General features: G+C 41.2%; 1 protein-coding gene across 1 annotated transcript in view; it reads right to left on the minus strand.

Moving 5' to 3' along the window:
* The window catches only part of COL6A5 (collagen type VI alpha 5 chain), a 94,169-nt gene that overhangs the window by 53,733 nt on the left and 16,129 nt on the right, over nt 1–24,307 (minus strand). The window contains exons 5-19 of the mRNA XM_037845066.1: nt 23,193–23,747; nt 20,613–21,188; nt 15,047–15,622; nt 13,075–13,415; nt 12,880–12,961; nt 10,785–10,927; nt 10,456–10,548; nt 8,862–8,915; nt 7,024–7,095; nt 6,650–6,676; nt 6,494–6,538; nt 6,340–6,393; nt 4,470–4,532; nt 3,730–3,795; nt 3,255–3,308 (exon numbers count right to left, since the gene is read on the minus strand). Coding sequence (XP_037700994.1) covers nt 3,255–3,308; nt 3,730–3,795; nt 4,470–4,532; nt 6,340–6,393; nt 6,494–6,538; nt 6,650–6,676; nt 7,024–7,095; nt 8,862–8,915; nt 10,456–10,548; nt 10,785–10,927; nt 12,880–12,961; nt 13,075–13,415; nt 15,047–15,622; nt 20,613–21,188; nt 23,193–23,747 — 2,801 coding nt within the window. The remainder of the gene's footprint in view (nt 1–3,254; nt 3,309–3,729; nt 3,796–4,469; nt 4,533–6,339; nt 6,394–6,493; nt 6,539–6,649; nt 6,677–7,023; nt 7,096–8,861; nt 8,916–10,455; nt 10,549–10,784; nt 10,928–12,879; nt 12,962–13,074; nt 13,416–15,046; nt 15,623–20,612; nt 21,189–23,192; nt 23,748–24,307) is intronic.

Genomic DNA, 24,307 nt, shown 5'->3' on the forward strand with positions numbered 1-24,307 from the left:
CTGGAACAGAAAAGGCAAAGTGGCAGTGTGTGACTGTCTGGATGGAGGGGGTTGCCTAGAGGCAAACCAGCAACTCTCATTCCCCTCCACGTTTGATTGACACAAGTAGTGAGCAGCTCACAGAAAAGGCTTCCCTGAGGCACCCTCCATAGATGAGTTTCCACACTGGGCACTTAATTACAGCCTACCATTTGGGGGGATTGACGGCAAAGCAATCTAGAAGTCATTACAGACCCAGCTCAAAATCCAACAACTTCTGACAATTATCCTTGAGACTGTTTGGAGAATCAGATCCATCTGAAGAACCTGTCTTCTACCTTTTTCTCTCTGGCAAATCCCACAAAAGTAGTCTGCTAATCAGAGGCTTCCTGCGTGAGAACCAACTGTGTTACAGCCATCTCTCTCTGCCCTGGGCTCCCGAGTTGCACCTCAGAGGAGAATAAAAAAATTGTTTATACAGACCCAGTAGGGTTTGTCTCAATGAAACTCTACGAGGAGGAAATGGCTGATGGGGTCTGATAACTATATGATGGTCCATATGCCACCAACAGGTTCATCTGAGAAAAGCCAGGCTGATCCCTGAAGCCGAGTCCTGTGTGCATCTGTCCAGAAGCAATTTCAGGTTGCCAGCTCAGGCTCTCCATCTAGTGGCTGTATTTGCCACACTCTCTCCATTCCAGAGGGCAGCCAGCCATGTGGGAAGATGATTCAGGCCTCAGATCCTAGCTACTTTTCCCCTAAATAGCAAGCGATAAAATCTGATCCCTTACCCCTCTTTGAGAGAGTCATGACATCTCAACGTACCCATTCGCTTTGTGTTGTGATAAACAACCATGATTACTTTAGGTTCAAAACAAATACTTTGAAATTTTTCGTTCATTCATTCTTTCAGAAAGGTGGTCATGGAAATTATTTAAGAACCACTGTTTTCTTTCAACTGCCCACCTTCTGAAGTTCCTCTGACTTCCTGACCAAGTGTCACCTCCACCAGGTCGGCTGACGATTAGAATTCTTCCATTGAGATTCTGCCCCTTGAGGTACTCGGTTGCTTTTAAAATGCAAATATCCTTTGGGAGAAGTTACCCAATGTAAATTGTCAGTTGTCTGTACCTTAATGTGACTAGTTTATCAGCTCTCTTGACCATATGAAAATAGAGGAGAAATGATAAACAAAGGTTGAGGCCAATGTTTCCGTGACATCACAATTCTGTCTCCATTAAAAAGCAAGAATAAAATAATATCTATTCTGTGTAACGGACAGTATAGCACCCTGGTTAGGGACATGTCCTTAGAAGTCAGGCCATCTCAAGCTCAACTCTGCCATGTAAATCCTGGATGGCACAGAGCAACTGTACAATAAACATTAGCCAGGATCACTGGGAACATGGAGTTGAGAGTAAGACAGTTCAGGTTCAAATCCCAGTTCTGCCATTTATGAGCCATTGTGACCTTGGGCAAGTTGCCTAAGATTCCTTGATTTTTCTCATCTGTAAAATGGATGTAATAATAGTATCTACCTGACAGATATGTTATGGGGCTTAAATGAATTAAAAACATTTCAAATGATTTCATTAGGACCTGGCATAAAAATAGGTGCTACAGTAGTATAAACTTTATTATAGACACACATTGTGTGTGTGCCAGGCAAAAGCAAAGGACCTAGAACATGATTTCAAGTGCTCTCTGGTTTTCAGTACATTGATCCATTGCTTTGGCAATAGCTGTTGAAACAATTAATTTACATAAATTGAAATTCTGTCATGCAGGTGGCCATGTCCTGGTGTTTAGAATTTGTCATCCTCTTAAGATCCTCTGACCCTCATGGAGAATTCTGCCCTTCATTGGAAAGGTGGGGAAGAGGGTAGAAAAGCTTGATGTTGTTTTATATCCACGTTGCTTTGTGTAGTCCAGGAGAAAAAAAGATTATGAAGGAGGAGATCAGTAGAGGAGGGAGTAAAGATGGGAGAGGGGGAGGGGGGTGAAAGCCTCTTGCCCTTGGTGTAATTTAAAAGTAAAGGACGAGACTGTCCCAGTATTAGCCCCTAGCCCACTCTTGACATCTCTTTTTAAAAATGCCTGATTGATGTGACAGTTACAAAGCTGCTTCAAACTAAAAGAATTTTCTCTTAAACTAACAAAAATACACAAATATTTATCTCTAAAATTTATAGCATTTAGCTCATCTTGCTGCTTTACTGCCTCCTCTGATTACATTTTAATTCTCTTGTGTGGAGAAGAGGGCAAAGCCCCAGGAATTTTACCAGAAGCACTGGAGAGCCTAATACATCCAACTGCAGATCCTTTCCCTTAAGAACTATGATTCAAGATAAATGCAGACAAGAGGAATTAAAACACATTTCTTCACTATCTCTCATAGAGGAAAGGCCATCAGCCACCATCTTCAAAGTGTTGAGAAGGTTCCACATTTGTAATAGACAAGAAAGCCAAGTATTTTGAATTCCCTCTTGAACAAAACTCAGGGCCAAATCTAGGGCCTCATAACCTTCTTCTTCTCTTTTTATGATCTCCATGCTGAGCATGTATCAGAGGAGTTCCTAACACAGTGCAAATATCATCTCTAACTTCTGTAGTCCACAAAGAGAAAGCAATTTCTTGGTTGTTCCTTAAAAAGATGGGGAACACCAATGGCCCTGCCGTTTTCCCTGATAGGCTTGATATCACCTGGAATGCTACTGGGTTGGCCCTAATCTCCAGTGTTTTGGTATGTTAAGGAAGGATTTATCTGGGATTTTTCTTTCCCTTGGATAACAAAGAGAATATGTTTAGCTAGTTCATAGGATTCTTATATAAGCTCAAGGCTGCTAAAATACTGGGGGAGGGCTTTGTGTTCAAGTCATTGACTTTCTTCAAAGACATTCCATAGAACTGGAAGGTGGAAAGGGAAGGACAGACTGCAATGCTTAGCTTCTCGAACAGGGGTGATTTTGCTCCCCCAAGGTCATATGGAGACATTTTTGATTGTCACAACTTGGGGGTGGTGTGGGGTGTATGCTACCAACATCTAGAGGTTAGAGGCCACCAGGGATGCTGCTAAGCATCCTACAATACACAGGACAGCCTCTCACTTCAGAGAATTTTCCAGCAAAAAATATCAGTAGTGCCAAGATTGAGGCACCCTACAAATGTATCATATCCCTGGATGAGCGGCCTCTGCAGCCCACAAATATTCTGAATGCCTCTGAGGCATTGTCAGGTGATAAGTAGGGGGAATAAATATCCATGGAAAGACTTACCCTGCTTCCTCTGGGACTGGGACTGCCTTGCGTCCCCTTTTGTCCGGTTCTACCCTAGAAATGCAATAGTTTCCTTAAGATCATAAGGCAAAAGATTCTGAATCATTTGCAAAGGCATCAGCTTCAAAACTTCACACACTATTAAAGTAACACAAATATACTAATACATATTAACATTATCAGTTATATACCCATTAAAGAGGAAAAACAACATTCACTGCTATTACAAGTTTTCCCATATAATATGTCTTCCAGAAACATAATAATTTTTTCCATAGAACTGTGGCCTACTACAAAATGACTTATTTTTTCAAAAAAATAAGGCTTTCTTTAATATGGATTTAGGGAGGTGGGTTTTTTTGGTCATTTATGGAAGTATTATATATTTTACTAAATAATTTATTTCACTTAGACTTTATGAAAGCCTCAGCTCAATAACAGAATCAATTTATGTATGTAAAATAAATCCAGTTACTTGTCTTCCTTGTCCTCCTTTGGAGCCCCTTTGTCCTTTGATGTTATTATTTTGTCCTGGATTACCCTAGAGGAGGAATTAAAAAGTATTTCAGCATCAGATCACACCAATTTTTTTTCACAAAACAATACAATATTCAAGTTCTAAGCTCACTTGGATTAAGGGAAAAGTGGTGTGAAAAAATTCTCCATTTTTGTCACTCATAAGACTTTTAGAAAAAAGAAGTTATCACCAAATCTCCCAAGTTTGAGGGAGATTTGGTGATAAATGAAGAATTACAAGGGTATTTGCTGGGCCATCATGATTTCCCCTTCTCTGTAATGTCCCAGCCTCACTGATGCACTGGTCTAGACATTCTATGCCACTTCCTGAAATATGTAATAAAAATCCCCTGTAATCTAGTCTGAAAACAGGGAATCTTCAGATCTGTAAGATCAGAAGCCCAGTACCTAAGATTATGGTGAGTTTCCAGCAAAGGAAATTAAAAGTCTCAACCTATCATAAGGATTAATAAGATGGAACTTGAATTCCCAGTTTTGGATCTTTAATAATATTCTCTAATAATCATCCCAGATGAGATGCAGCCAGAGTTTTCCCAAACATCTAAGCCTCAGGAATACCGACCACCCCCACACCCAAGACAAGCATTTCCTAGAGGTTTGCAAGAGACACAAAGGAAAAGCAATGGGAACTGTGCAGCAACAACACAATTCAGAGCCAAATGGGCACCAGTAACTTACGGGATCCCCTGGGAAGCCCTTCTCGCCCTCATCCCCAGGGGAGCCTCTGGAACCTGGGCTGCCCTGAAAAAAAAAAAAAATGAACTTCTAAGTTAACTTGTAAGAGGATTTCATAATGGAGTTAAAATGTCACATGTGAGTGTGTATGTGCATACATGAAATCAATCAGATAAAACTCCCCACATTCTTCCAAAAAAGCCAGTTTCTCTCAGACTTCTCAAGCGATCTCGGCGTAGTTTTAAGTCTATGTGTGGCTAAGAAACTGGAAAACTGCTCATGGTTTAGCATAGTGCTGTCCAATAGAACTTTCAACAATGATGGAAATGCTCTGCATCTGTACTGCCCAACAGAGAAGCCAATAATCAGCTGTGCCTACTGAGCACTTGAAAAGTGGCTAGTGCAACTGAGGACCTGAATTTTTTCACTTCATTTAATTTTAATTAATTTAAATTTAAATTTAGATAGCCATATGTGGTTAACGGCTACTATTTTGACAGCCCACCCAATCTAGCAACTTCTGACGTCTATAATTAAATTGCCCACTGGAAACCTTGACAAGGATATCCCATTGTCATCTCACACCCAACTGGTCCCCAACTAAACATGCCCTAGCTAGGATCCTCACAGTCAATTTAATTGACTTCCCACTTATGGCTCTTCTGCACCAAAACTGGGAGACCTTATGTTCCAGAGCCAGGACTAGGGTAAGGGCAGCAAGGCACCTAGGGTGCAAAATTTAAGGAGGTGCTCATTCTTTGCATTACCCTAAAAGTGTGTGCTTGCTTAAATTTTGTATCCTAGGTGCCTTGTTTGCCTCACCCAAGTCCTGGTCTTGCTATGGCTTGTATCTATGCTGACTAATGTTGCTTTACTTGAAGACTTGATCACTTCTCACCTCCATTACTGCAGACCCACCTCCCACTCTTGCCTTGCCTCTATGTCATCTCCAACACATCCTCCACACTACTGCCAAGTAATCTTTCTAAAATGCAAATTTGGTTGTGATCTCACCACTTAAAATCCTCCAGAGACTCCCTGCTGCCTAATGGCTAAAAGCCAAACTTCTTTGCAAGGCTCTAGAGTACCTGATCCGTGCTGTTCTCTCTGGAATGGCCTTCCTTCACATCTTTGCCTTGCTAATTCTTACTCATCTTCAGCTCAGGGATCATTTCCTCAAGGAAGATTTCCTGAATCCCCACCATCCCGCCAGGCTGGGTTAGAGGCCCTCATCTGGACTTATATGTGGATTCCTATGTCATTGCCCCATCATAATTTGGGTTATATAGCTGTAGATATATGTCTGGTTCCCCACTTGGAATGTGGAATCCTTGAGGGTAAGGACTGTGTGGTTGAGCTCCGATTCTTTAGCATGTAACTCAGTGCTTGGCACATGCCAGGTACTCAAAAACTATTTGGTAAATAAACAGATCAGAACATAAAAATAGAGATGTTTAAAAACAAATAGGTATATATGAATGTGTGTTCAAACGAATTTAAAAGAAAAAGTGTTTCAGTGTGATTTGCTACACAAAATAATTTTGTCTCTTTGCCTTCCTTTTTAAATTTTTTTGAATGCAAGAAAAAGAACACATAAGCCATTGCCAGGCAAAAGCATTCATTATCAGACTTCTGAAAAACACATCCATGAAAGAATATTGCATGCTTTGAATTTTTCTAGCTGGAAATTCTTGAAAATTACATAGTTACCCTCTTGCTTCAAACGGGAAAGCAGCACCTATTCAGTGGTAAAAGTCCTTCATTATTTGGTTGAGTTAGCTGTCAAGTTTATCACCAGTAACTACTGACAGGCAGCAATTAGGGCTGTCTCTGCAACCAAAGTCTCCTAGTTTAACGTATAGAAAAGTGTTACCTGGGATCCTGGGTCACCTTTTTCTCCCTTCTTTCCAGGAAATCCAGAAAAGCCCTAAAGGAGAAAAGGAAAACAAAACATACTTTAATTTTATTTTTTTTTCTTACTATCAACCTCATGACAATTTTACGGTGTTTGAAGAGAAACAGCTTACCTCTTCCCCGTCTACTCCCTCAATCCCATTGTCTCCATGTTCTCCCTGAGAGAAGACAATGGACAGAAGTCAGCTTAAAAGAGATTTCTGCTACATGCTTATTAGGAAACCAGTTCCATTAGGGAATCAAATTTGACTGAGAAGAAACTACAGTACCTTATCTCCAGAGAATCCTTTGAGTCCCTGGAAAAGATTTAATATCACTCACTAGCATATCAAATACAGAATGTGGATTCATAGACAGAGCAGGAAGGGGCTGCCTCCCTAAAGTGAATTATTATGTATTTCTTTAGTTGCTTCTGGCTATATAACCACAAAGAGATGACAGATGGAATTTAATTGATGCTCACAACTCCTTGAGATTTTTAAGGAGCAGAATTAACCTGCAGATGAGGAAGCTAATAAATGTAATTGGAGAGAAGGAAAGAGGGAAAGGTAATTGAAGAGAGAAAATGAGGGAGGGAAGGAATGCAAGTGAGAAGGAAAGGATGTTATAATGAATCTATCAAACATTTTCAGCAGAGCCTTACCTTTTGGCCCCGCTCCCCTGTACATCCTACAAACCCTCTCTCTCCTTGGGGTCCAGGATCTCCTCGTCCTCCCTAAAAAAAGGAAACCAAACTGGTAACCAAACTGGTAACCAAAGTAAATCTTTTGTCAGAAATTGCCACTTGTTTGCTTTTAGACAATTAAGCCGAGGCACATGGGAATTCCGAGCTGTAGACAAAGCAAATCCTCCCACATACTTGTTCATTTAAATCTGCCCCCACACACATACACACATTCAAACGTTACCCCCTGTCAACCCTCAGGGCTTCCTTACAGATCCAAGATCACAAAAAAGTGCAGAATGAGCTCCACCGCTAAACCGCCCTCATCACACAGCACAGCCCAAGGCTCAGAAGCCGCCTCACTTTCTAACCACAGTCCGAGTGCTCAAGAAACACGTGCCAGCCCTGCCTTGGAAAAGTCAGCGTTGCTGATGATAGAGAAACTAGTAGATACCAGGAGACTAGAGCTGAGGAGAAACAGTTGATGGGAAGTGACACAGCTGCAAGCACGCCAAGGTGAGGAGGTCCAGTCCTCACGGGAAGGGTCACCGGGTTAAAGACCCCCAAAGTCAGACTCTCCGTGTGGTAAAGAGCGATCAAGGTCAATGGTGTGGGCCCCTCCCACCAATGCTGCTGCTCTTGGGAAATACTTAAATCCTGGTAAATGCTAGAGTAAAAGGCATCTCAAGAGGAGAACAATTGTGTGCCCCTGGAGGGCAGAGACCCCAACTGTCTCTTCCACTGTTGTGTCCCTGTGCCTGGTGCAGGGCTGGGGCAAGGCAGGTACTCACAGTTTGCTACATGAATAACTACTTGTTTAGCAGCACGCTTTATTCTTTCCTTCCTGGTACATGAAAAGAGAAGTGAATTTTCCTTTTTCTTGTTTTGCTTTCTTTTTTCCAAAGCTTATCCCAGTAAAATCAAGCGACCTTGTCCATAGCCACAGATTGCTGAAGCTCACGGCTTCCACATTCCTCCTTGAGGTCACAGCCAGTCACTGTGGTGGCACCATTTCCCCAAGACTCCCCTGAGTGTCCAGGATGGCTGACTTAGAGCACTCCCCTTAGTGGTCATTTTGCAAACAAGGTCATCCCCAGGGTTTCAGAGGAATTTATAAATGTTTACAGATGAAGAAACTGAGGGTCAAGAAGTTAAATATGTTGTTTAAGCTCTCCTTCTTGGTCGACCCTTGGCAGTCTGACTCCAGAGCCTGTGGCTTTAATCACTATGACTTGCTGCCCCAGATAGAAGTTGGCCTTGATTCCAAGGGGATGGAGTCACAAGCTGGAAGCCTCCTGGACTTTTCCCATCCCAGATGGAACCACCCAACTGGTTTCAGTTCCTCCAACTCAATCCTCAGAATTTGACAGATGAAACTTGTAAGGGTTCCTTCTGATTTAAGGGCCAAACATTCTGATTTGAAAACCTCTGCCTGGTGCTGAACCATGAAGCCATGCCTTGGGGAATGCTTTGCCTGTTTCGCTTTCCATGGAGGAATATGTGGGTTTTGGGTCCAAAGCAAGCCCTAAGAGAAACCCTGCAGGGGCCTGCTCGGGGGCAGAGAGGAGGCGTGCCCTGCTCCCTGCCACAGATAAAAACATGCCTGGAAAATTGAGGTAAGCCTGTTCCCTCCTCCTCCCGAAAAGTAGGTTTAGCAAGTGCCTCATGGTTCAGACAAAGAAAATGCAAAAGAAAATGAGCTCCTTCCTCAAAACCAAGCAAACAAGCAAACAACCCCCCACAGTCCCTGTTGAAAAATAAAGTTTTTCATGAGAAAGAAAATCCATAAATTTTAAGAGGTTGCAAAAAAAACTTACAGGGTCTCCGTCCTCTCCCCTGTATCCTCTGCTGCCTCTCAGACCTTGAGAACCCTGGGAGGAAAAACAGAAAAACAAACTTGAGTCGTCTCGATCCCAGTTCAGACTTGTGAAGTCATTAGGCACTTAAGGCAAGTCCCTCCCTCCAGCAATCAAGTAGCTTTTGCCACTGCGGCTGTGAGCTTGGGGAAAGTCTGACAACCCCTGAAGCCCCTCTGCGGAAGGTGGTCCTCCTGGCACCCCCGGGCGGCCCGCCTGCTCCAGCAGCAGCTGCTCTTCCAGCCCACCCCGGGCCTGCAGATGTGCGTGGAGGACAGCTGCAGCCTCCAGGACTCCTGCAGCAGGCACGGCAGTAACATTTCCTGAGAGGTAATTTTATTTTCTTCCGCTTCTTTGAGCACTCAAGGAAGAACAAGCACATCTTTCAAAAACATGGTGGCATATATTTAAATTGCGGTCTTCTCTCCGTGAGACACCATGAAGTGTAAGTGCTTTGTGGCTGTTTTGTGGCCCCCCCTCTACCACAGGGGCTAGCTCTCTGCTCAGTACACCTGGGTGGGTTGCACTCATGGAACATAATTCTAATATTGACCTGAGCAAAGTAATGAGAGAAGAAACTGGCCTAAGCAAAACCTCATAATGCATTTAAAAGCCAAATATAAATTATCCTTCCACAAAGATGAGCAAAGCAGAATTCATGAGCAAGTATTTGATCCCTCTTATTTTTTTAGAGCCTCTTTTTCATTGTGATATTTATATTTTAAAACGTGCATTAAAGTGCACAAAACACAAAGTGCAACCTGATTGTTATACAGTGAACATCTGTATGGCTATCACCCAGGTAAAGACTTAGAATGCTGCAGGTCTCCAGGCAAAGTGCCAGCTCCAATCACAATCCACTCCCCCACTCCTGCTTTCTCTTGACCTTTCTGATAATGCTTCCTTGCATTTTAAAAATACTTCACTATTTAATTATTCATCCCTAAACACTATAGATTAGTTTTGCCTGTTTTCAAACATTTTATAAATGCAGTGACACCATATGTATTCATCTGTGTTTTGCTTTTTGGGTCATTATTGTGTCTGAAATTCATTTGTGTTGATGTGTGTAGCTGTAGTTCATTCGCGTTCATTGCTGTAGAATATTCCATTGTATGAAAATACCATGACATATTTATCCATTGTATTGTTATGCAATTAATCTTTTGTAATTCATTTTCTTTAAAGGGCTATTAATCTGCAATACTATGTTGTTTTTCCATTTCTATCTAGTTCCATTATTAATTAACTACAACTCGCCCCACTATTTCTAAGGCCTCCTGCTAGCTTTCAAACTTTCTAAAGCATGTAAAAAGTGTCAGTTGCAAAAACCAAGAAGAAACATCACCAAGGATATATAAGAGAAAAGGGAGTTATTCTTAGAAGCAGCATAAAAAATGAGCCTTTCTGAAATGGGACCTACACCAGAGAAGTCACGTGAAATGCCCAATCACATCAGCTTCAAGCGAAGGTTGTAAATTCAAACACACAGCCTCAATCCCACCCATACCAAGCAAGGCACATTAGGTAAAATGGTATCACAAGTGAATGGCACCTTTGGGGATTGTGGTCCTTGGTGCCCATGAGGTCCTGGAGACCCTGGGCACTTGCAAAGCGTACAGCAGCACGTCCTCTCTGCAATGTTTCCCTGGAGAAAAAGCACACCTGAGTGAGCAACTGTTGTCATAAGAACCATAGTCAAGATCACATATCCTAATCCATCAAAAACAAGCCTATCTTCAGACTTTTCCATATACTAAAGGTCATGCATTTAATTTAGAGGGGTAAACTAAGGCAGTCTTTGGAAATATGCTAAATGTTCTAATTTAGTTCCCATGGCAACATTAGTTTTGAATCATCAGATTTTTTTGCTCAACAACTCACCAAGTACTGTGATAGCATTTTGCCCAGTTCTCTCATTCCAATGTTCAGGTGAGTCCTGTAATCAAATCCTTTTCCAAATTCAAAGCTTGAAAAATCATGATGAGCATTTGGATTTAGGGATACCACCAGCAGAGCATCAAGTCCTATTCAGTAACAATAACAGATATGAAACCAAAAGTGTTGTACATGAGAAAGAAAAAGAGCCCGTCATATTTCCGCTCACTGAATGTTATTCAGAGAATCAGAAAGGCAGGGGAAGAGCAAGCAGTACTCCCAACATATGAAGAATCCAAGAGCAGCTTTGGCTACATTTTCTGTGCATACATAAGGCTCTGTTACTCCACTTTAGCAAGAACCCCCACCCCCACCCAGAAAAAGTATTAAAGACAAACTATTTACAAATCTTACAGAAAAATTCTAGCAGAAAACTCACCACCAAATTCCAAGCAATTCTTGGGCATTTAAAAGCCATTTTTTAAGAAAAGGCATTGTTCATCTTCAGAGAGTTTTTCTGAAATTTCTCGAATGTAAATTGATGATCATTCTCAGGTAATCCCCACTGCCACCCACCCCTGTAGGACCAGATCCCCAGAGCATGAAGGAAAGTTCAGTGTGATTCCAGTCTCAGCTAACTCCTGGCTACAGCCAGCAGTTCATTCATTCATTTATTCACTCATTCATCCACTTATTCATTCACTCATATATTAATTCATTTGCTAGTTCATTTACCCCATCCTTCCATTCATTAAACAAATATTTGTTTTTTAGGCGCCTATTGTGTACCAATCATTGTTCCAGGGATACAAGAGGAACAGGACATTCTCCTTCCCTTCACAGAGGTTATGGTCTAATGGAAGAGATGGACAAGAATCAGATAGTTGCTCTGGGAAGTAGGAAGTGTTCTGAGAGAGGAAGTTGGGATGCTTTGGGAGCCTAGAAGAAAGTCCCTAACTCAGTCTTGAAAGGTCATGCATGGTTTCTGGGAAGAAATGATGTTTAAGCTGATCCTAAAGGATGAGTGGAAGTTGGTCAAGGGAAGGAACCAGAGATGGATGGTGGAGAGAACTAGGAAAGAGGGGCAGTGAAGGGAGTTCTAGGCAAAAGAAAAGAGTATATATGAGGAGGTGGAGGAAAGAGGCTGTGAAATACACTGGAAGAGGAATAGAAAAAAGTTATGTACACCTGGAACACTCGATGCGAGGAGTGAGGTAAGGCTGGAGTGGTGAGCAGGGGCCAGATCCTGCAAAGCCTTGTCAGCCATAATTAGAGTTTGATATATATCCCAAGAACAGTGGGAAGGTGTTAAAGGATTCTGAGCCGGGGAAGTGACACAACCCAGCAAAAATGTAGAATTTTTTGGCTTCTAGGGAGAATGCCTATGGAAGCTGAACCCCAGAAGCCAGCCTGGGGTAACACCAAAGAAGTTTTAAACAATGCATCCCATCTGACAATCAGTGAAGTCTCCAGTCACTACATATTACTCTCAATTTCTGCATTTAGTTTCTAGCTCTGTCTGAAGTTATGACATGGACAGGGTGTGTATAGTGAGAAGTGCTTTTACAATCTTTCACATGGAAAATCATGAACATTAGGAAGTGTGTTAGGTCAGGTTCCCTAGAAGCAGAATCTGAGAAAGGAATTTGGGAGTGCGTGATTTATTGAGGAAGAGAGAGAAGACAAATAAGGGAAGATGTGAGCAAGGATGTGTCTCAGTAAAGTCTTAGCCTTGGCCTGATTCATGAGAGACTCTGGAGGGTAAATTGCCCCAGAGTTGGCCCACCTGAGGCAAGAGGGGTGGCTTTTGAATTTCCATATCATTGACTGCTCTCCCCCAATTGGAACATGGAATTACTGCCCTCTTAACCGCAGACATGTCCAGTCCACGTGGCTCAGATTAGCGAAGGGTAAGTGTCTGAAGAAGGTCACCAGTATAAATCCTTCATCATAGCATTTTCAGCATTTGGGGGATGAGTATGTTGGCTAGTAAAGGGGATCTGAGCATCTACAAGTGACCAAGTTCCAGAACACCTGTATAAAGTCAGAGCCTTGTTCAGCATATTCCATGCTTCATCATTTAAATTGTCAAACTCCATACCTGCTTCTCTAAGCCTGTCGGATTGTTTTTCAAGCATCGTGATGCTATCGCTCTCAAGACCGTCCGAAAAGATGAGCAGCACCTGGCAAAAGAGGAAAGCAGAGAATGGGAAGACATGAGATCTAAATATATGGTTGGGGAGGGAGGAGTAACTGAAAGAACATGGAGAATGGAGATAGGATGTGCATGGGATACCTGTCCCCGGGACGCAGATTTATCCTCAAATGTGTCCCACAATGACTGCAGTAGGTCTACATTCAGATGAGTTGGTCCTTTGACTGTAAGCTGCATCAGGCTGTCAAATACTGCTTTCTGGTAGATTTGGAACTTGTTAGGGAATTCTTGGACACTGTTCACCTTAAAGGCCACGCTCACCTGAGTCTCTGTACCTGCCCCACAGCTCACGCCCCTGATGGAGCTGATGTCCTCTAAGATGCCTGGGAGGTATGATTCCAGTCGGGGGTGGTCCTGGAACAAAGGCTGCCCCAGCACCTGAGTGGACATGTCGAACCCAACCACCACATCCATGAAGCAATCTAGAGACCAAGGGAAACGGGGCCAGATTAGTGAGTAGACAGGAACAAGGAAAGACAGAATGGAGAGGGAAAAGGAGAAGGATCATGGCCGAGGGCTAGGGCTTCTATTACCCAAAAAGTGTCAAGAAGGAAGACTTTGGCTGCTCGGCTAGCATATTACATAGGTGCTCCCTCCGTCCCCTTGCAAATAGTTCAAGTTCCAAGAGGTACTTGAAGTTCAAACTATGGTTTAGTCTCATTCCCAGTGGCTGGCTTTGTGTGTGTGCATTTTTTTCTTCTTTTAATGATGACGTTCATAGAATCATAAAATATTAAAGATATGAATTATCTTTAGAGATTAATCCAGAGATTACAAACTTGAATGCAAAAGCCAGGTGGGAATATATATCAGTCAATGGGCAGGTGTAAGGAAAATGTACTGGGGAGCAGTGACCCATCTATTCAGCTCCATCTGAGAGTAGCCATGGGGAAAATGGACCCTAGTCCTGTCAGATCTTCTGATTTTCCAAAGAGAAGCTGAAGATCGACATTTTTAAGTAGTATCTATCAGTTACCAAAAGATGTCAACTAATTTAACAAATTGTCGACACTGGACAGGGCAAATAAAATTCATCGGCAAGCTGCCATTTTATAGATGAAGAAACAGTGATTCCTACAGTTTGTTACAGCTAAACCAGAGTTACAACTCTGGCTTTCCAATTCCAGACCCTAGGCCCTTTCTACCACTAAACTGCCTCCATTTAAGCACTGCAAATAAGATATAAACAATCTGGGAAACTTTGAAAGATGAACAAATTTTGTGCAAGAAGTGGCTTCAATCATTGTAACTCTGGAAACAGGCATTTTGTGCAGATGCCACAAAATGTTATGATTCACTGCTGCTTTTTGACGTGTGGTTCTCCCAACTCCCAGTCCCAAATTTACACAACCTCATTCCCACATGACTACTCTCAGCTGGGCTGAATAGCAATATCTTAAGATGGGTTATTGCTCCCAGTTCATTTTCCTTACACCTGCCTACCTGCCACATTTACATTACCAACCTGGCTTTGTGACCATTTGAGTTTGTAATCTCTGGATTAAATAATCCCTAAAGACAATTCAAATCTTTAATATGTATGATTATATGGATGTCATCATAAAAAGAAGGAAAAACGTGTGTGCATACACATATATGCACATGTACAAACACTGACGCACATCCACATTCACTGAGTCCCTTATAAGATGGTTTAATAAAGTTAAAAAAGTAAAATTCCCAATCAGCATATGTTTATTTCACTTACTACTGGGTGCAAGGCGTTGTCCTAGGCCTTCCGGAAGTGGAGACGGTAGAAATAGGAGACTGAGTTTCAGGTGCTAAAAACAGCATTAACCTTGGATTGCAGGGAGTGGCCGGACGCACCAGAGGACACAGCCCAGCTCCTCCTCCAGCCCCTGCACCCCTTTCCTTGTTTCTGAAGGCAGCTCACTGGTCCTAAACTTCCTGGAAGCCCAGGGGAGGGCTATTCTCACTCCAAACTATTCCAAATATACATTCTGCTACTGCTAGCCCATAAAACACCCAGGGGAAATGGTGAAAGGGAAGTTGCAATAGAATAAAACCAAATAATGAGCAAGGGAGCACTTACTGGTTTCCCCGCAACTCTGGCAGATTTCACGGACCATTCTTTTTTTCACATCCACATCTTTTAATTTATTAAAGTCTCGAAAAGTTATTATTTTTTCAGAATTGCCTGTTATTGGCAGAAGCTGTTCTTTATGAACATCTCCTATGCCCAAAGCCAGGATACAAATTCCAAGGCCTCTCAGGATTTTCACTGCATGTGCTACATTATATCGGGGACCCCCAGAAGTGATAACAAGCAAAGTCTGAGGGACACCAGCATTTCTTCTCCCACCGGCAGATGGATCAAACATATCGCTCACGTGTTTAAGGGCAAAGTCCATTCGGGGAAGCCCTTTGCTCTTGTCGATAGTTTGAATCTGAGTCTTCAGCTGGGTTTTATTCAGAGAGCTTTGCAATGCAATAATTTCCTGGTAGCGGCTCCCAAATTGAGCCACCCCAATTTTCATTCTTTGAGATTGAATGTTGAAATTATCAATTAAGTCTGTCAAGAAAGTTGTCATGGTAACAAACTCTGACTCAGATACCATATCAGAGCCATCACAAAGGAAAATCACATCAGCTTCTTGAAGGTTACAGACTGCAATAGGAAAAAAAAACAAATTATTTTCCTCATGAATCATTCTAAACTGTCCCTTTACTTAAAATACTTAAATTGCTTTGCTAAATCCCCTCATTAGTAGCAAATTGAGATGAGTTAACAGAGAAGAGAATCACTTTCTCTGTCTTTGATTGGTCCTCAAAGACAAGAAAAAATAGCAGGAAGTTTGTTCAAAATTTAGTAATTTACATGATTCATTTGAAAAGACACTGAAAGCTACTCAGAGAAAGAAAGAAATTTGAATAGATTGAATCCATTCACTAAAAAGTAATTACAAAGGCTAGAAGCCCCTCCTATTGACAATATTCACTCCAAAGCCCCCTGTCAGGCTGCAATGTGTTTGACTTCTTCCTAATCCTGCTTTCCTCCTTTTTTTTCATTGCTGTGGATCTCTAATAAACATCTTGCATCGTCCAAACTTCATCTTAGCATCAACCTTTTAAAGGTGAGCATGGGGGATGAGAACAAAACAGCCCCTACTCCTAGGAAGAGACTCTCATTCTAATAAGGTACTAGATTTGGTGGGGACCCAATGATAAATAAGAAGCACATTGGATATCCATATCCAAAAGAATGAAAGAGGACCCCTACCTCACCCCCTACACAAAAATTAACTCAAAATGGACCAAAGATCTCAATATAAAAGAAAGTACCATAAAACTCCTAGAAGATAATGTAGGAAAACATCTTCAAGACCTTGTATTAGGAGGCCACTTCCTAGACTTTACACCCAAAGCACAAGCAACAAAAGAGAAAATAGATAAATGGGAACTCCTCAAGCTTAGAAGTTTTTGCACCTCAAAGGAATTTCTCAAAAAGGTAAAAAGGCAGCCAACTCAATGGGAAAAAATTTTTGGAAACCATGTATCTGACAAAAGACTGATATCTTGCATATACAAAGAAATCCTACAACTCAATGACAATAGTACAGCCAGCCCAATTATAAAATGGGCAAAAGATATGAAAAGACAGTTCTCTGAAGAGGAAATACAAATGGCCAAGAAACACATGAAAAAATGTTCAGCTTCACTAGCTATTAGAGAGATGCAAATTAAGACCACAATGAGATACCATCTAACACCGGTTAGAATGGCTGCCATTAAACAAACAGGAAACTACAAATGCTGGAGGGGATGTGGAGAAATTGGAACTCTTATTCATTGTTGGTGGGACTGTATAATGGTTCAGCCACTCTGGAAGTCAGTCTGGCAGTTCCTTAGAAAACTAGATATAGAGCTACCATTCGATCCAGCGATTGCACTTCTCGGTATATACCCGGAAGATCGGAAAGCAGTGACACGAACAGATATCTGCACGCCAATGTTCATAGCAGCATTATTCACAATTGCCAAGAGATGGAAACAACCCAAATGTCCTTCAACAGATGAGTGGATAAATAAAATGTGGTATATACACACGATGGAATACTACGCGGCAGTAAGAAGGAACAATCTGGTGAAACATATGACAACATGGATGAACCTTGAAGACATAATGCTGAGCGAAATAAGCCAGGCACAAAAAGAGAAATATTATATGCTACCACTAATGTGAACTTTGAAAAATGTAAAACAAATGGTTTATAATGTAGAATGTAGGGGAACTAGCAGTAGAGAGCAATTAAGGAAGGGGGAACAATAATCCAAGAAGAACAGATAAGCTATTTAACGTTCTGGGGATGCCCAGAAATGACTATGGTCTGTTAATTTCTGATGGATGTAGTAGGAACAAGTTCACTGAAATGTTGCTATATTATGTAACTTTCTTGGGGTAAAGTAGGAACATGTTGGAAGTTAAGCAGTTATCTTAGGTTAGTTGTCTTTTTCTTACTCCCTTGTTATGGTCTCTTTGAAATGTTCTTTTATTGTATGTTTGTTTTCTTTTTAACTTTTTTTTTCATACAGTTGATTTAAAAAAGAAGGGAAAGTTAAAAAAAAGAAAAAAAAAGAAAAAAGACAAACAAGGAAAAAAAAAAAAAAAAGATGTAGTGCCCCCTTGAGGAGCCTGTGGAGAATGCAGGGGTATTCGCCTACCCCACCTCCATGGTTGCTAACATGACCACAGACATAGGGGACTGGTGGTTTGATGGGTTGAGCCCTCTACCATAAGTTTTACCCTTGGGAAGACGGTTGCTGCAAAGGAGAGGCTAGGCCTCCCTGTATTTGTGCCTAAGAGTCTCCTCCTGAATGCCTCTTTGTTGCTCAGATGTGGCCCTCTCTCTCTGGCTAAGCCAACTTGAAAGGTGAAATCACTGCCCTCCCCGCTACGTGGGATCAGACACCCAGGGGAGTGAATCTCCCTGGCAACGTGGAATATGACTCCCGGGGAGGAATGTAGACCCGGCATCGTGGGATGGAGAACATCTTCTTGACCAAAAGGGGGATGTGAAAGGAAATGAAATAAGCTTCAGTGGCAGAGAGATTCCAAAACGAGCCGAGAGATCACTCTGGTGGGCACTCTTACGCACACTTTAGACAACCTTTTTTAGGTTCTAAAGAATTAGGGTAGCTGGTGGTGGATACCTGAAACTATTAAACTACAACCCAGAACCCATGAATCTCGAAGACAGTTGTATAAAAATGTAGCTTATGAGGGGTGACAGTGGGATTGGGAATGCCATAAGGACCAAACTCCACTTTGTCTAGTTTATGGATGGATGTGTAGAAAAGTAGGGGAAGCAAACAAACAGACAAAGGTACCCAGTGTTCTTTTTTACTTCAATTGCTCTTTTTCACTCTAATTATTATTCTTGTTATTTTTGTGTGTGTGCTAATGAAGGTGTCAGGGATTGATTTAGGTGATGAATGTACAACTATGTAATGGTACTGTAAACAATCGAAAGTACAATTTGTTTTGTATGACTGCGTGGTATGTGAATATATCTCAATAAAATGATGATTAAAAAAAAAAACAAAAAAAAAACAAAAACAAAAAAAAAACCTGGGAGAGAAGGACCAGTAGATGCGGCCATGTGCCTTACTATCCGACAGAGGAGCCCAAGCTCTCTGGTAACTGGTCTTCAGAGAAGGTATCATCCTGTTGATGCCTTAACTGGGACATTTTGACAGCCTTAGACTGTAAATTTGTAAGCTAATACATCCCCATTGTTAAAAGCCAGTCCATTTCTGGTATACTGCATTTTGTCAGCTTTAGCAAACCGAAACAGTCTCCTTTTTATGCATATTTATTTCAACAAACATTGAGTCTACCTCATATCAAAATGAATCACTCTGTGTATACTGTTTTGTAACTTGCTTTTTTTACTCAATAATATATTGTGAACAGTTAAAAAAAAAAAAAAAAGAAGCACAATCTGCCCAAGGACATCATAGTTTTGAGGCAGATGCAGAAGAGAAAACAAGCAAATGCAGTATAATGTGTTAAGTGCTACCACCAGAAGAGATAAAAGGTGCTATGGTTGAAGGATACAGAGGGGCTCAGTTAGGTAACGGGTCAGGAAAGCTGCCAAGCAGAGGCTGAAACCTGACAGACAAGTTAAATATAGTCAATGAAGTGACGGACTGGAGTGTTCTCTGTGGGTAGAATGGTGTGTGCAAAGATGTGGAGGAATTTCAGAAGACCACGATAGATTGTAAGGAGGAGAGGGACAAGAGACGAAGCTGAAGAGGTGTGCAGAAGCAAGATGAAGCACAGAAGTTTGGAAATTGCCCCTCTACTAAATACTGTTAGTAGAGGATTATAAATTTCAGCATGTATTAGAAAGTTTGCTTAGCTCACGGTATTGAGAATGGCCTGGAAGGTGGCAAAAAAGATGGTAGGAAGACCAGGCTTCAATGTGGGAGGCCAGGGATAGGCCAGGGCAGGCAGAAGAATTGAGGCTAGTTCCAGTGCCTTGGGAAAGATAACTTTCCCTTAGCTAAAGATGAGACCATCATTCAAGATGATCTGAAACCAAAGAGCTGAACATATTGCTTAATTAAAGAAGGTAGAGCCAATGTGGTCAGGCATAGTTCACTGAGCAAAGCAAATGCTGATCTGACACAGGATTTGGGGGAAGAGTTTGTTTGGGGTTGGACTGGTTACAGAGATTGGGGTGGGTTAATATCAGTCAGAGAGGCATGCTTTGTGTTGGATACAAAAGTGAGTTTCATGTTAATTATAGGGTAGGAAGTATGGACAAAAGGAGGAAAGGAAGAAGAGAAGGAAAGAGTGAGGTAGAGAGTGAAGAAGGAAAGAAGAAAGGAAGTTAGTTGACTGATTCAGGTGGGGAGGACTGGACCAATATAGGGCAAGGATTCAGATCCTCCAAAAAGGCACAGTGGACATCCACAGATGACTTCTTATCAATCTCTGCTGTTTCTGAGATCAAATGGCAATTCTTACCCTTTCCCCACCAGATAGGGTGCCTCCAGCTTACCTTACCCTACTGTTATCTCCCATACTCAGCTCAGTGTCCTTCCCTTCCTGATACTAGCAGCCAGTCTTGATTACCCCACATTCACTCCCATGTCCCGCCTACTACTATCCAGACATTAGACCACTGGAATTTATGGTGGCCCTGTAGGCTGCCTATAATTCCACTCAGAGGGCTCTGGATCTTGGAAGACAAAAGTCTGTGTGCTTAAACTATGAGACTCTCCACTTGAGTTTGGCTTGAAATTGACTCCCTGTGGCTGCAACAAACGCATTAAGCAAAGTGAGCAGCATGAGTAGCCATTAAGTGGTGTAAGGCAAGTATGACCCTTAGAACAGTTTCTGTCAAGAAAAATTCAACAAGTTGGCAAGGCAGCAAGGAATGCTTCTGAAACTTTCTGTATGTTTCAATGCATGCTGTGCTGTGGGACGGGACCTCATTCAACCCATTTACTTATCAAGATGAGAAAACGGGCAGCCTGAGCAATGACGTGCTCAGCCTATGACCCCTAGGGAATGGGAAGACAAGCTTTATCATTTTTTTTATTAAACTTTTATTCCTACCCCCATAGAAACTTTACAAAGAACAACTTACCTTCCTGTGCATTGGTACACATACTTTCTTGTATAGGCAGGTAAATATCTTTCAGTTTGTCAAAGTTATCTACATGGATAGTATTCTTTTTATCCCCTGCCATAGTTTCAAGTTCATCTTTGTTGGCCTTTCCAACACCCACGGCAAAGATGACAATGCCCTTATCTCTTAATTTCGATGCTGTGTCATTGAGCAGATTTCGGTCATGGGATTCCCCATCGGTGATGATAATCAGCATCTGCTTTACATTTTGCTTGATGCGGCTGCCATTCTCCTCTGTGAACAGGATGTTTGCATGGTCGAGAGCCCTGGCGGTGAAGGTATTCCCACCAGTGTCCCTGCGCCTCCTCAGATTCTTAATGATTTCCGACTTTTTGGAGTAGGTTTTAAGGTAAAAAAGAATTTCAGGATGATCAGAGTATCTGAGTGCTCCAAACTGAACTCGGTCATGGCCAACATCTGCCTTCTTCACCAAATGGGTGGTTAGGTTAATCATGCTTTCCAGCTGTTGTAGATCGATGCTGCCAGAATTATCTAGCACAAACACAATGTCTAACAGTGGAATCCTTTTACAATCTGAAAGAGAAGGAAGTGGGACTCACACTTTCTGCAGCTCATTCTACAAAGACTACTGAGATAAGGAGCAAACTAACATTTGCCGTGAGCCTACTATGCGCCAGACACTGCATCTCATTTAGTTCTCAGAGGTGGCTGTTGCCATTGTTCTGAGATAGAAGCTGAGGCTCAGAGAAGGGCAACTTGTCTAGGATCCTGATTCCAAAGACCTTTGCACCTTTATCTATATGACTTCACAATTGGTGGTGCTTATACCATACCACTCTGTACTGCTAAATCTCATTAGGACATGTAATGCTTTTTGCTAAACTGGCTTTCAATTGAAAGTAAATGTCAGAAGCTGGTTCAATGCCAATATAATGATAGGACATGACTTATGTTTACCAAACTAGTCTGCTTGTTTTAAAGAGCCCAGGAGCTCTTTGGATAAGCCAGGGCTTTTATCTTATTCCCTCTGGTGCAGCTGTCTTCTGAGCTTCTGGTAGAACCTCCTTTCCATGTGCATCATGTCCTGACCTCCTAAATCAGAATTCAGAAAGAGTAGCCCCAAGAAGGGGACAGCAAAAGCTCCCATCACCTGTTCCCTAGCCCCACACTAGCTGCCACTCTGGCTGGGTTTCCTAAGAACGGTCCTCTCTCTCCACTCCTTCCCTTTTTTCGATAACTAAGCACACACCTGCCAAAGTTTTGCTTTCTCCACTCTCCACCCTGCCTATTTTGTCTCTAATGCTTACATCTGGCTATGAAATCTCAAATTTTCAAGTCTCAGACACTGTGGATTGAGCCCAGGTTACATCCGTAGATACCTGGTACCATGGTCCACTGAGATGTGATAACTAGTCATGACTTGATAAATACATAAGAGTTGATTTAGTGTATTAATCAGCTGAAATTTCACTTTTTCCCAAATAACACCTTATGCTATAAACAGGGCCTTCACAAATATTACATTTATCAAAATTAAGAAATGCCTGGAAGAGCCCTGATTCAAAGGTGGGGCTATAACCAAAGCACATCTTCCTTAGAATATCTGAACAATACCAAGGTTTTAGAATCACTGCCCCTTTTGGAGGAAGAAAAACTCTAATTAAGCTGTTATGAGGGAAATCTTACAGCTGTTGCCTAAAACTCAGAGATTATAATAAGATATTGTATTTGTTAAGTTTCTGAAAATTTCACACACATAACTCTGTCCAATGCAGGACAATATACAACAAACTTACTAATAACTTTGGTTTGCTCTATTAGTTGTATCTAAAACACAGATAATAGCACATGATAGATTTCAAAGTTTTTATTCTATGTGTGAATTTATAGCAAGTTGGCATTCAAGAGCCATTAACTATTGATGGCCTCAAACTGAAGGTTGCTTAGTATGATTTGAAAAGTTCTATAATTTGAGGGATAAAAATGATGACCTGAAGCAATCAGAAAAAAAAAGAAGTAAAAAATTTCCAAATGTATGGATACACGTACAGGCAGATCTAAAACACCTAGTCAACAGAGGTTAAGAAGAATAATGTGAAGTAATGAAAATACATACCTTATCTTTAAGATAGGGTGTGGGGGAGGAGTAGGTTACAGTACTGAATTTAATTTAAATAAGAGGAAAATGAATTTGTATTGCTAATTATTTACTTTTTTAACAATGGTTATAGGTAGCTAAGAAACAATTCTGGGAAATCATTTGGGATTAAAAATTGGCTCTGGAAAATCCAGGCATGCAGATATTAAAAAGTTGGAAGTTTTATGTACTTAGAGACCTTCTTGGAATATATTCAAAATTACTAAAGCTGATCTATTTTGTTTCCTATGAATACCAGTTGCCAAAATTATTAATCTGGAAAACCCCTGGAAATCATGTGTTTTAATATAGCATTCATAAGACAAAACTTAACACGGAAGTCCAGGTAGGGGCAAAGCCCAGAGTAAAATACAACATTCACTCCACTAAAAGTCAACCACTCACATCCTTGAATCCTGAAGGATAACAGGGTCACTTACCATGGAGAGTACACACACGAAAGATGAGTTTACTTTCTATTGCCTGTAGATGATCAAAGTTCTCAACTTGGAAAACCAGGTTGTCATCCCCACTGATCTCCTGTAGCTGAGTTCTGTTGGCACCATACACTCCCACGGAGAAGATGATCACACCTTTGTCTCTAAGTTCTCTAGCAGGATCTCGCACACCATCCTGGGCTTCTCCATCCGTGATAAGGATGAGAAACTTTTTGATGCCAGGACGGCTTCCCTTGGCGAGGGTGAAGTATTGAGCTACAAAGGTTAGCGCACTTCCAGTCAAAGTGTTTTGAGCGATGTGAGGCATTCTGTCTATTGCTTCTGAAATCTCTTTTAGCGTAAAGTATTTATCAAGTTGAAACTCTTCCTTGTTATAACCACTGAACTGAATGACACCAATGTGGTTTTTGTCTGGACCAATTTGAATCTTAGCTAGCAGGTTTTTCATGAATACTTTCATTTTCCCAAAATTTTCAAATCCTATACTTCCAGAACTGTCCACCAAAAACATGATGTCAGCCTTCATGTCTTCACACCCTGCATGTTATTTTAAAAGAAAAAAAAAAAAAAAAAAAAACTGGGTTGGCATGGTGCACAGAATAAGTAGAACCATAAAGCAGAAATAAATGTATTAATCAGAAAACACTGAAAATTAACTCAAGCAACTGCTATTGCCTTTAAAAACTGCTTCTTTAACAGTAGTTTGCCAACTAGCACCCTGAATCAGAAATCCATTGAAGATTATCCAAGGAACTTTAAAGAGAAAATGCAACTTCCAACATGTGTATTCATTCATTTATTCATCCACCATTCATTAATTTGTAATGCATTATTTCATAATTCTTGTTGGTGGATGAAATGTCAAGCACCAGGCTATATGTTAAGGATGCAATGGTGACCAAAAAAGAAATCAGACCAAAATAATCAATTCCCTGCACTCACAGGACTAACGTAATGAATTCCACTTATGGGATTACTATTCCAGGGTTTCGTGTATGTTCTTGAAAAACAATATTCCTAGTAATCTTTAAGTAGAATTTTTTTCTTGGGTGATTTAAAGTGATTTCATAAACACTATAAATTAACATTAGAAATTG

Source organism: Choloepus didactylus, chromosome 1, assembly GCF_015220235.1.
Source record: "Choloepus didactylus isolate mChoDid1 chromosome 1, mChoDid1.pri, whole genome shotgun sequence".
Classification (NCBI taxonomy): Eukaryota; Metazoa; Chordata; class Mammalia; order Pilosa; family Megalonychidae; genus Choloepus; species Choloepus didactylus.